A 14077-nucleotide genomic window follows, 5' to 3' on the forward strand; every position below is an offset into this window, starting at 1 on the left:
CCTCATTAATAATTTCTTTCGTATAAACAGATCTCTAGGCGGAAAGCATTAGCGGAATTTTTCTAGCACGGCGGCAAAAGAAAAATTCCGCTCTAGGAATATCTTTCTTCAACCACCGCGGAAGCATTTCTAGGAAATTTAACTAACTAATATTTCTTTTGATTAAGTTTTACTCAATCTGATAAATTAATTTCATTGCAGTCCTTCTTCGGCCGCACGTACAACAACCTTGCTGCCCTCGGAGAATGTAAAAACAGTGGACAGTGTGTCATCAATAAGAAAAACAGAACATCCTGCAAGAGTTGTCGGCTAAAGAAATGTCTGCTTGTTGGAATGTCGAAAAGCGGTGAGTCAAGTTATCTACTTAATTTAGGTAGTTAATTTTAAAGCGCTCATAACGAAATGAAAGACCACGGTGTTTCTGTGGTATTTTGATGAGGATAGTACTACCTTCTGATTAATTTTAAACCTTGAGAATACCAATGTGTTTGACAAGCTGTTGTCATTGAATAATTAAAATCAAATCAATTTTTAGTACTTTTGTGGATATTATTAGTGTAAGACATTAGAGCAGCCAGAAATGATATTCTGGGGGGAGTGCGTCATGGCAATTCTTTTCATGTACAGAAATTTCAATATTAAGATTAGTAATAGTGCTAAAATCAAGGATTCTGGGTGGCGGGGGGGGTGACCTCCTAACCCCACCAACTTACCAGTTTCTCGTTAAAAAAATGCACGAGTTAATAGGTGATTAAAGATAGGAAAATGAAGACCGGTAACTCCCCTCCTTTATTAAAAACACGTAATTCCTGAACATCCAAGCAAAATAAGAAGTAACCTAACTTGTGCGAGGGGGCTGCGAAGGGTCAGAGAAATACTTGTCACGAACTATATCAACGAGGATCACGCACGAGGTTAATTTAATGGTACTCGCAGGTTGAAGTCTCAAAAAAACAGAGCCGCAAGTGATAACCGTACAATGATAGAAATAAATCGGACCTATGAATGGGAAAGCTTGAGAGGAAGACTGTTTCCCATTACAAAAGTTTACTTTCATTTTTAACGGATTTTTCTGCGGAGATTCTGCGCATGAGTGGAGTTTTTATGTTGCATTTCATTTTCATCCATCAAAACCCAGGCTTAGTTTGCATGAGACTTTATGGTAACTCAGCTCTTGTGCTTCTTGTCCTTTTCTAAGGCTTTACAGATTTAACGAAATTTATTTACATATTAATACAAGTTCCGTGCAATAGAAGGATTTTGCCTATTTTTGATATAAACTAATCCCTGATTAAAACCATGTTAGTTTTCTTTCTTATATTTCTTTTACCAAAACAAATCACCACTGTTCACCAATCTTTTTACTTTGATTGTCTATAAAGAGTATGTACCAACAACCAAACTCTGTTCAGTTTGGCCGAACCCGGACTAATCGATATGGAAATGAATGCGTAAAAAATTTAGCACCAAATTACTTCATGAATGTAGAAAAGACATAGGCTTTAAGTCAGCAAGTTACCCTTGAATAATACTTTTTAATTCCCGTATTCACCACAGCATTCTATCCTCAGTGGGACAGCCAACCTGCCGATTGAAATCTTCTTTAACTCATAAGGCTGGTAAGGATCTGTGGTTCATATATCTGACCGAGAGTCGGATAAGTCATATGATTATGGAGTCAATGTCATTGGTGCTTTTCGAAAAAGAAAATGACGTCAAATGGATGAAAACGATTTTGATTCGCTTCTGCTCGATTTGAGGTAGAGAGGTACGGCTTCCGTTTGATTGAGGACCTATTTAGGTGGAAGACCGACTTGGCTCAGACAACACAATAGATGGCAGCAAACACCTATGGACAGTTCTTTAATTTAGAACCAAACCTGAAGCCAAATAACTTCTGGCTTAGCACCCCCAGAGGTATTGTTTCACTTGGAGGACTTTGTGACTACGAACATATATAACATCCCCCAGTCACCCTTAGTGAAGACGGTGGATTTTCGATCGGCTAGGATCGAACCAGGGACCCTCCCGTCACAAGTCCGATGCCTTATCTATCAAGCCACCACGTACGTCTTTCACGCATATAAATGTCTTATATTCTTCTAGTTCAGAAACATATTGAGCTTTTGCAGTAGTTATCGTGTATATTTTCTGATTTAATGTAACCAACTAGTTGCAAATTCTACGTTTCTATGGCCAAGAGTTTGACTCAAATGTGATTATTTCTTCAACTTGAACATAAAAGGACTTCATAAAAATGTTCATGTTATCTTCTGAAAATCATAAGCAACAGCAGCGCTATTTTATTCTCAACTGAAGTTTTTGGTCAAAAAAAGTTCAACTTAGATTTCAACTTGACGCTTTTTTTTTTTTTTTTTGAGCTATCACGATTGTTTATTGTTCTCATTTGACTGTCCTTGACGTTACGCTGATTTTATTTTCCCCCCGCCTTCCTTTGCAGCACTCCCGCCCACCGTCCTCTGTAGGCGCGGCTCCTCTGGTCCTGAGCACTGTCCCCCGGAATCTGCTTCTTCTGTTCGGTGGCGTTCATGTCCTGCACACACGCACGCTCATACACACACGCCTACGTGCATACACACTGATTTACACACACACACACACACAACTATACACATGTAACCGCCCAGGAGGAGGGGCAGGCTTGGGGGGATATAAGCTGTTTCTAGAAGCAATAACTAAAATAAGTAGGGAGTGATTGCAAAACACGGAATTTGAATTCAAAATTTCAGAATTCAAATTAATTTACTTAAAAAAAAAACAGCTGAAAAGAACGTCTTAACAATTTAATGGAATATAAATAAATAATAAATTAAAACTCATTAATGTATGATATATGTATATGTAAAGGAAAACAGGTGCTCCTAATAGCGAAACCATTCTTTCAAAGAAGTATCTCAGTCTTGCATTCATTTTACCAACAAATACCTTCACATCAGCCTCAACAACGCATCAGATTCCATACTTTTTTGCTGTAACTAATAGAAAGATTGCTGCTGACCACGAAAAGTGACAAAACCGCATTACATTAAATTCACTGTATGAAATCATCGATGGAGCTCGTAATAGCTTGTAAACACGAGTAAGAGTAGAATGTATAGAGATAAATATTTTTTGCAGGGGCAGTAATCGAGCCACAAATATTATGCATTTCTTTATATTTAAGTACTTATAATATTATCTTCGCATCATATTGGTGCGCTAAATTACGCTTGAAAATAAAGGATATTTAGTTAGCGTGAGTAAATAATTGTAGCTATGTCACAAAATAAATACTTTCAATTTAAATAGGAAGTTTTCGCATTGTTTTACACAGATTCACATTAAGAGTAAAGATAATTATTTTAATGAAACGTAGTAAAAATTCAACGCTCAAAAAATAAATACTTTTACATAATATTTCTGACACGATACGGAGATACTATAAATGACAGAATAATATTGAACTAGGTTAAGAATTAATTTCGTAGGATTTTTATAGTATATATATTTTCATTGCAATTGATTCGAGTTAAAATAAATATACGTAACATTTCCTTTGACTATTATTTTTTTTTTTTTAATTTCAACTATTTTTGAAGAGTTTCAGTAAAATTCGTAAGGATTTTTTTTAATGCTTCTTTTACCTTAGTTCGCCAGCAGGTAAGTATCCCTTTTAAATCATTCTCAAAAATAAAATTCCAGCAATTTTAGTAAGATAATGTATATGGGAAAACAAGTACATATTAATATATACTTTTATGACAAAATATGCACACTTAAGCAATACGTCAGAATACTTTCATAATTATTTTAAAACCTATGATCTTTAAGTACTTATTTTTTCCTTAGGCTGATGCGTTAAAAATTTCAAAGGAAAAAATTTTACTTATGCATGCGGTACGGATCTATTTTTACATAGAAAAGAAACTCACTTAACACACGCATTTCGTATTTTTGCTTTGACCTCGTATTCAAGTTACATTTCGAATCATTACAAACGATGCTCTGACAAAATACGAGCTGTAGAAAAGTGGGACCTCTGAGGAATGACCATGAATAATTGTTTAATGGCTAATTGTGTGCTATATTTAAGTCGAAAACGCATAAAAGTTTCGCTGAATGAAAGAGGTAAATCCATTAACGTGAACCCGAGGTTCTTAGGTCACGACCTCATCGTGAAATTTCTGTGGAAACTATGTTTCTCAAATGCTCAAAGTATTTTCTTTTTAGACTAACATTGTGCGAAACATTTCGAAAATGAGTCAAAACACAATAAGTAAAAATAAAATGTATATAAAGCCTTTTCAAAAAGAAGGCAAATTTTTGACCTGTCCATTGACAAAAATTCGCAGTAATCAGTTGTACCCAACCAAAACGTGAATAAGTGTTTTTTACGCTGTTAGGATGCGTGTTTAGATGCATTCAGAGAAAAAAAAGGTTCTAGAAAGTGAAATAAACATTTGAGTTCATTACATCAAAAATAACTAAAACAAAATATGAGAGATAAAACGGTCAAAATAAGCTTACATTTTTATTGCTCCTAATGATAAGGTGATGCTTGCTTATAAAAAAAACTTTTTATTAGGGTAAATTTTCATTTTGCGCTAGCAATATAAAAAACCATTTGGTGTAACTTTGTGCCGTGTACGTCAACTTAGCATCGCTTTAAATATATATATATATATATATATATATATAACTTCAAAAGAAACTAGAAATGTCCTAGAGCTTCATCCTTCTTGGAAGGTTGTAATATGAGTTTTCTACTTTTTATTTTGACTATCGGTTAGCAGCACAATACAGAGCTTATCGTATAATTCAATGTTTGAAAGCTACGCTTGAACGTTGATTTGAAGTTGATAACGTTTCTCGTCCGACATTGGAATATTCATTGCACTAAAGTAACTTATAAAAATCTTGTAATACTATGAAATTAAGATAATTAATTTAAAAGATATTTAGTGGCTTTATTTTTCTGGTTAAAAGTTGACGACTTTCGTTAAAGTAATGTAGTTTACGTCACGTTTTTTCATGTAGTTCAAGTTACAGGATAATTTTGTAACGCGTTCATAATATGAATTTTAAACGGTTTTTACATATATATTAATTTTAAGTATTCGAAATTAATTTTCCCATGGTGTTTGTGAACTATGGACACGTCAGCAGTAACATAGATACCTATGTGATACATTAAGAGGTATTGCGCTCATAGGTGCAATACAGTAAAACCTGTAAAGTTGACTACCCTGTCTAAGTTGACCGCTTTTTCAGGTACATATATATAATTAATCCTAAATCATGTAAATCACCCTCGATAATTAACCATCTGTTTTAGTTGACCACTAAAGTAGTGTGGTCAACTTACACAAGTTTCACTGTAGCACTATTAAAAATACGTATGGGCAGTTGAAAATAGAGATACTGAGGATCAAAGTTACCCTGGATGACTTTGACATAAGTGTTTTTACTCCTGAGTAATTTTTTCTCACTCTTAAATACCAAACTATAGAGTTATTGCAGTTTCTCATTTTGAACATTCTCACTTCGTAAGGATGGAATTATTAGTTACGGAATTTCTTTTATCGAGAAAAAATATTCTAATATAAAACGAAAACAATTTCGAAAATAATTTACGCTTAATATGTTTTTTCAGTCAAGGAAGCAATAACAACATATTGTAGGAGAAATTGTTTAAAAGGTATTCAACCATATATATTGATATTGAATAGTCGCAAAAAAAGTATATAGGGTAATGGCATCAGTAACAGACAAGGGACCATTAACAGACAGTCGTAAGTTCAGATTTAAATATTAAGAATATTAGGCGGGTGAAACTGACGGTGCTGTGACCTATGCCACTATCTAGTGTTATGAGAGTGAATTTTATGAGCCAGTTGGTATTTACAAGGCAGTGGTGGAAGGTTATGAACAGCCACCACGAGGTCTGCCATTGTTTCATTTTCATTTGAATTTAATAACGTTTTAGATCTAAAAATAAAGATTTTTTGCACATTTTGAAGAGAAAAAGGGAATTATGTTCATTACGCATCCTTTCCTGATCCTATCTGTTACTGGGTATCTTCAGAGTTCTCGGTGTCTGTTACTGGGGTTTGGGCCTTTTTCCGAAAGTGGCCAAATAAAAATAGAACTAACTCAGAGAATCTAGAAGCGGTCAAACGGTTATTGAGATGTAGTTGCATGAAAGAAAAATAGTTTTAAAAGTGTAAATACATTAAAATGTTTAGAAAATTGAGTTAACCTGAGAGCGATGTCTTAAGCATGTCGGTTACTGGTGTCGTTACTTCATTTTGGGCAATGTTTTACTTTCTTCAGTTGGAAGCTGTAAACGAAGAAACAGTTTCTCGCATTGTCAATCAAATTATTACGCATTTGTATCTCACGTAACCAAGTTTCATTCTTTGAATGTTTCTTTTGCTCTAAGAAGCACAAACAAATTTAAAAGAAATTACCACGTTTCTTTTTTCATTACTGAGTAATTAACGACTTTTCGGAAAAAAAATATTTAGAAATTATGTGCCTTTTTTTTATTCACAACTCTGACATTTTCTTCTTTTACGATACACGGACAGCATTGTTTTTGAATAAATAGAACATTTTTTTTATTTTAAATCCTCACGATAATACGGTACGACAATAAAAAAGAAACTTTTAAGGGTTTCAGGCCGATTTCAATGACGAAAATATGGGTACTTAACAAATAAATAAATAAATGACTACCTTCGAGCTGACGAGTAAAAATTGTGAACAACGTTAAAAAAGCATAACATTTGCAAAAAAATAATGGACTTAAATGAGACAATTTCTTTAAAAAAAGGCATTTAATTTTTTAAAATTGTTTTTAAAAAAGGCATGCTTAGGGACATAAAAACAGTCGACTGTCAAATGTCAGAACATACGCGTATGCATTATATTTATTATCATTTTTTTTTTTTTTTGCAAATTTCATTCTTTTTTAACGGTGTTTTTTGAAATTTCAAATTTGTATTTCGTACAAGTTTTCTTAGAGACTAAAGAAAACTTGAGCACTCATAATTTTCTAACGTTCACAAATAAGAAAATAATGTATTTCTATAATTCCAGAAAGTACTTCAATGTTATAAAAATAATAACATAAAAGATGTTTCTTACTATAATTGATCGTATTTATAGTAATTTTTTTTTTTCTTTGGTTTCAGGCTCTAGGTATGGACGTCGTTCTAACTGGTTCAAAATCCATTGCCTTATTCAAGATCAAGCTGAAATGACTAGCAGATTAGCCGACCAGGGAGTGCTTTCGAACAATCATTACGATACAAAAGATATAGTACATCACTTCCGTTCTGATTTCAGCGATGTACCGCTGTCTACAAATGGACATTCTAGCAGAGGATCTCCTTCCTCTGATCCTGGTACTATGGAGACTACAAGTAGCCCTGTGGCGTATCATTTTTATCCTTCCAAAAGCTCTGCAAACGGATATTCAAATGGTTATCCAGGATACGACGCAAACAGTCCACCGTACGAGAGGAAAGAAAATGTAGCATTCCATCATCACCATCATCATCATCTTCCATTGTCACCAGTATCTCCCCTGCATCCTAGCAAATTTTTCTTTCATTCAGCTAACAGCAGTTTTTATACGAAGAATTTCAACACTCTACCTAAAGTGTTGAGTACAGACATAAACTATTCTGCTCCCCATCGATTGTTAGGTGTCCCAAGTGGTATTTTAAGTAGTCCACCTGTACTTAATACACCTCGAGAAAGACCTGTGATTTGCACGGAAGCTTTTGGAGACATTCCAGAACAAGAGACACCCATTGATTTGTCTGTCAAAAAACCTGAGACACCGAATTCTGATAGCACGATGGATGGCATAAACGGTAATGATGAAGAAGAATATATCAATATGGATGATAATGATGAGGCAGATGAAATTCCCGCCAGAGCTGAGACACCTTTAGATTTAACATCAAAGAGAGCCGTTTCCTGTTAGAAGTTTATTAATATTGCTTAAATTTATGATTATTGTTGAGTTTGTTATTGTTATGTTTTTCTTTGAAATTATAATTTTTTTATTAAAAAACATTATCTCAAAAAGGTGCTACTTTTGAGAGTAGGCAATAATAAATTTCTCGTCATAAATGATGATTTTATTTTGCCTAAAAGATGCCGTGTTAAAATACTGAACATTGCTTTCATGAAAATCAAACGAATGGCCAGTTCATTATGTGATCAAATCTTCCTTAAGTGCCGCTATTACGTTGGCGATACTACTATGCAAATCACCTAAGTCAGAAACAAAGAAGAAAAAACTTGAGTTCGAATTCAGGTTTGCAGAAAAAAAGCTGCGATTCTTTTCAGAAAAAAATGGTGCATTTGCATTTTAAACCCACCATGTACAGCTTTTTTGTTGTGAAAAATATATGTTTAGAAATACTCATGGTCTTAATGTACACCGATTCATGTGACATTCCATTACGCAAACATGCGTATTTAAATGTGAGCCTTATTTCAAGCCATTAATGTTTTGTTCATCGTAATGATGTTTTATTAATTATGCCATAAGTAAATATGTAAATTTACATTGTTATGCTTTGAGTCCTACCTCTGTTATATGAATGTTGATTTCACTTTGTTTCTTTTTGTCCCATAACTTTCAAAGTTTAATCTTTATCTCTGATTTATAACCTTTTTCAGATAAGCACATGCAATCATATTTTTGTACTACTATTCTCTGTATGTCATAATCATTTCTCGTTTTTCAATTATGTGCAAACTACTTAACAGAAAAATATTTTTTATGAATACCATTTATACAGTACAGTAAAACCCCTCCTAACGGACACCCCTCTTATGCGGACAATTTTTAATTCCCCAGTTCCAATGCAAATAACATTATTAAACCCCTGCCCTGCGGACAAATCTCTATTGCGGACAAAAAAATTTATCCCGTAGGTGTCCGCATTAGAGGGATTTTACTGTAATTGATATTTTAAAGTCAGGTTCATAAATCATACAAAAAGTTCACGAAACCAATGAAGACTTAATTTTTTCAATGAATATTTACTCGAAGCTTGGAAATGGTCACATTTAGTTCTACCTCAAAAAAAAAAAAAAAAAAAAAAAAAAAAAAAAACCCATTTGATGAAAGTGAGATATCGAGAATAAACAAATCATTCACTTAGATTTGTTCATAAATGAGACCACATCTATGAATGCAACCGAGGCGACCTTGCATATAACGATTTCTTAAAGTACTATCTTGGCGATGAATGAGCAGTTTTCTGCTGTAAAACATTGCGCAGCAAAGTCAATTTTAGGTCGATAAAAATTTATAAGCGTGACTTTCCATTGTCTTGTGATCAGTGAGAGTGAAAAGCAGTAAAATCTTCTGCTAGTCGAGCAGAAGATTGGTCAATAACGCTCTTCCGGACATGTATGTCAATAGGTTAGCCGCTACGGTCTGAATGTCAGCTCAGATTCATCATTCAAAAAATCTCCCTCGCTATGAGTGAAAGTACTGACACGGTTTTTCTTGCGCTTGAACAATATTCATTGTTCCTAATTAGAGTCAGATGTTGTAGAGAATAGTGTATTTTGTACGAATTACATCACCGGATTACAATCTGCGGACTCATCCTATGAATAGCTAGAAGCACCCAAACATTAAATTAGACGGGCCAATTATTTTTAGCCTTTCCTTTATTTGGTTACAAACGAGAATAATTTCTTCTGAAAAATATGGAAATCGTAGTAACCTTACACTAAAACACATTGAAATCCTAGCAAAAAGAAAAGTTTTTACAGTAAATTCCCAATTATCCGCGGAATAGGGTGGCAAGGTAAACTTGGATAAGCAAAAACCGCGGATAATCCGAATAATAGGTAAAAAATTATACTACTGTATATAATAGCTAAAAAATATGATTAGCACTCTCATAAACATTTAAATTATAGCTAAAAATATTGCTACATTGCTACTACGTATACTGATTGCAAAAAATGTACATATAAAAAGCTAAAATCGAACAAATACACAATCATTATTTAAAAAAAAAACATTAATGACCGTTAAAAAATAACAATAAATTGTGAAAAGAGCCGCGGATAAACCGACCGCCGATAATCGGGAGTTTACTGTATTTTAGTATACTACCGAAAATTTACTGCACATTCAAGATACCAGTCATTTAAAAACGTTTGAATAGACTTTACTGCCAGTAAAAATCATTTTTGAGGTAAGTGTTTATCATGAAAAATTTAATTATACGACAGGTCGTAAATGTGAGAGCAATACCTTCCATTAGCAATAATCACCGACCTTGAACTTAATATTGGGGTTATGTATGTTACGTCACATCTGTCAGTGGACAAATTAAATGACCGCGGTTGGTACTGTTCCGTTCTCGCTCAAAACCGTAAAAAAATAATGTTTGGAGGATGTGGTTTCAGGTTTCGAGGACCGTCAAAGAATTAAACAATAACATACCATTTCATTGCGGAACACGCTGTAACAAAAGAACATTAACTGAATCGGGGAGGGGGGGGGATAACTATTCTTAATTTTATTTTAAATATTTTTAAAAACAAGACAAAAAAAAATGTAATAATGTAATTGTTAAATATAATTAAATACTGCTTTCAAATTAAAATTTTTTGGCTGATCACTTTTTGTCTAAAATACATAAATTACTCTATTTATAGAATTTAAAAATAATCATTTTTTATAAAATCGATAAGCATTTCCAGATATTTTTGAACGTTTTCAAGCAATAAATCGACAAAGAAAAAAAAATTATATTATATATCATAAATGTGCAAATTTCGTTGGTAAAACTATGACTATTTTTTAATGAAAAAATATGTAATCTAAAAGTGCAATCGCACCTTCATTCTTTTTTAATTATGTATTCCAAATTTCATTGGTTGTAAAACGAGGCAGGGGGAAGAAAAGGGATGTAAGTGACAAAATTGTAAATTGGAGGCAATCAGAGCAAGTAGTAGGAGAACCTCCCTTCTGTTTTGGGGCAGGAGATTGTACTAGTAGTGCTGGTAGAGGCTGATACACAGCATGATTTAAAAAGAAAAATAATTAATGAAAGCCTACCTAAAATCTGAACTTTAAACGCGTTTTCCTCAAAATTTTACAAAGTCTACTTGCATCCCTTTGCTTTGTCACTGCCTCAAATGTCTGCTACCCCACCAAAATTATTTTACATATCGTCGCCTCAGAGCAACAGCAGGATATCTTACTGTTATTCCTGGGATTGGATGTCTTACTGCTGCTCTGAGGCGACGATATTTTTTTAATCATTAAAAGATAATAATAATAACGGTTTTTTAAATGACAGAAATGATTACTAAAGTCTTTTATTGTAACAATGAAATCACTTACTCTCGAATATATTATACATTTAATAGTGGTGTCTTATAAAAATGTAAATGATACTGATTCAGTTCCTGATCAATTACAATAAGGTAGCGAACAAAATATCGAAAGAAAATAAAAACTTGGGTTGATTTTCTTTCAGAAGGCACGCACATTTTCCATTTAATTTATTCTCTAAAGCTGATACCAATTATTCGATGTCTTGGATGTAAATCATTTACATTTTTACAATTCCATCTTGTTTATTTATTTTTTTAATATTATTTTCCTTCCTATGCGCTTCTTCAGCAAAGTTACTGCAAGTGAAAAAGTAAAACATCGGAAACAATCAAAAACGCCTTTGCTAAGTGCCAACTTTGGGTGCCTTTAACGTGATATTATTTGGTACATATATATGTTGAAAAAAAGAAATTTCCTTTCCTACACTTTGCACTAAACATTATTTTGAAGATTTTTTTTTAATAAAGTGTTTGGAGGGTGAGAAACTTTGATGTAGAACCCTTCATTTTATTGTACGTACTTGTGAGTTATAATCAAATGGTTGTGTTCGGCCCTGTTAAGAGGACATCGCCGAATTATATAAAGAGCTTTAGAGATGCGTCCAACATCATTTTATTTATTTTTTTACACGATCAAAAAGCGGAACCTACTTAAGAATTTTATACTGTTTTTAACTAACTTTGAATACAGCAATATTTCTTCTCAACAGTTTTACATCATATACATGATATTTTTCTAAGCCATTTATGTACGTAGGTACTAAATCATTTTTTGTAAATACAAGATCTTATTTTTACAACTTTGTTACTCGACTTCAACCAATCTCTCTATCAGGAGCCATAAATGCTCAAATGCTTTGGTCCATGAGAAATAGGAGCATTTATTGTGTATAATTGTTTAAAACATGAATGTAAAACGAGTAAAACATTTTATTTGTTTTTATCAGAGCTTTTTGTAAGGAAAAAAAATAAGTCATGTGCATAAATAATTCCTAAAAGTATACATCAGAAACTCTTCACCGAAAAAGATTGGTAGTGTGTTGCATCAAAAAGTGATAAAACGTTACAGACTAAACGGAATGGTGCTAAGATTTACCATACGTTTCTGCTTACTTGAGCATGAGGCACAAACTATATAGTTAATCTAGCATGATTCTTAAAAAGCCAGCCAATTAGCACTGCTTTTTTTGAAACACACCACAAATATTTTACGGTGATGCTCAAATTGTATGCAGATGAGTAAACATACTATTTTCACAGTAAAACGTTTGTGAAAAATTCTCATTTCTCTTAGGTCCTGCAACCGTATGTAATATACGAAACTATATCATTTCTTAATGTGTTATTTTTATCGCTATTGATCAGAAAAGATTGTATATTTGGGATTGGAAATTTAATAAATATTTTAAACCAGATGCTTCTCTTTATGATTTTATTTCATTCAAATAAGGCTTTTGTGTACGACTGAAACAACAGGATTACTTCTGAAAGGTTTGTGCTTGATAAAAAAAACTATCTCGATTTATCTTCGAACTATGGCATGACAATTTTTTTTATCCATTTTAAGCCTTTGCATAATTTACAGAAATCGGAAACCGGAGCATTTGAATTTTTGTAAAGATCCAGCTACTCGCCACGTGGCGATTTAATTTTAAAAAGTGGCGAAGAAAACCATTAATATGATTCAACGCCTGTTTCCCACTTTCTTCATCCCCATCTGGGCGCTGATATCCTCAATCAGTTATATTAAACTTTATTTAAAATGATAACTGAAAAGTTTTAAAAGTAATTTAAAAGGTTATTTGGCTGTTCAGTTAGCTTTTTTGGTTCGAAAAAAGGTGGCGACTAGGAAATAAGGTTTGGCGAGAGATAAATTGGCTTCTATTCGCCACTGACTATCAGAAAAATTTCCCAATCTTTATACACTGCTTTCCCAGCTTTCTATATTTTCAGGTGGCACTGATTAAGTTTTCATGACTTTGTTTTGCGTGTGTGTGTGTGTGTGTGTGGTTTTTTTTTTCCTTTTTTTTTCAAGTCCATAAAAGGCATCCGAGACACAAGAAAAAAGTAATATAATTTGGAAGAGTGATGAAACAATTGTAAACAAGCTTTCATTAATGGGTTTTTTTCCACGTTATAGCAATTCAAAAATAAAAGTTTCGTTTTTTTTTGCACCACCCTACTGCTTAACGAATACATATTTCAGAGAAATATCAATTTTTCCATCACTTGCCGATTTTATGTTAATTTCATTAAGCATGAAGCCATAGATCTCAGAAAGCACTGTATGTGGAAAAAGTTTTTGTTCCCCAACTTTAAATATTCTCCTGTCACTATACTACATTTTATTACATGTAATACATAAGGTATGATGATAAATCGACGTATCAAGTCTAACATTTTGACAAAACCATTTTTTTTTTGAAAAAAAAATCTCACTCTGTGATCCCCCCCCCCCCTTCTCCTGGAAAATTGTAATAGGAGAATTAAGTTGGCTTTCATACTAAACACCTCAATTTCGATTTTATGTTTAAGTTATTTGCTGTTAAGCGTGATGGTCATAACTTAGACAATTAGGGCGAAAAATTTCTGTCTTGAAATTGAAACAGCGGAGTTGTACGAAGCACCATTACTCTTAACGAGGCACGGTATCACTGGTGATACTGCTGCAATGAAGTTCTTTAAA

At 33.1% G+C, this 14077-nt stretch overlaps 1 protein-coding gene across 1 annotated transcript in view; it reads left to right on the top strand.

Moving 5' to 3' along the window:
• The window catches only part of LOC129218641 (uncharacterized), a 56823-nt gene extending 44030 nt beyond the window's left edge, over positions 1-12793 (top strand). Inside the window, exons 3-4 of the mRNA XM_054852957.1 lie at positions 202-346; positions 7197-12793. Of these exons, the coding sequence (XP_054708932.1) occupies positions 202-346; positions 7197-7996 (945 nt within the window). The 3' untranslated portion in view covers positions 7997-12793. The remainder of the gene's footprint in view (positions 1-201; positions 347-7196) is intronic.
• Positions 12794-14077: the final 1284 nt, after the last annotated feature.

This window comes from Uloborus diversus, chromosome 3, assembly GCF_026930045.1.
Source record: "Uloborus diversus isolate 005 chromosome 3, Udiv.v.3.1, whole genome shotgun sequence".
Taxonomy (NCBI): domain Eukaryota; kingdom Metazoa; phylum Arthropoda; class Arachnida; order Araneae; family Uloboridae; genus Uloborus; species Uloborus diversus.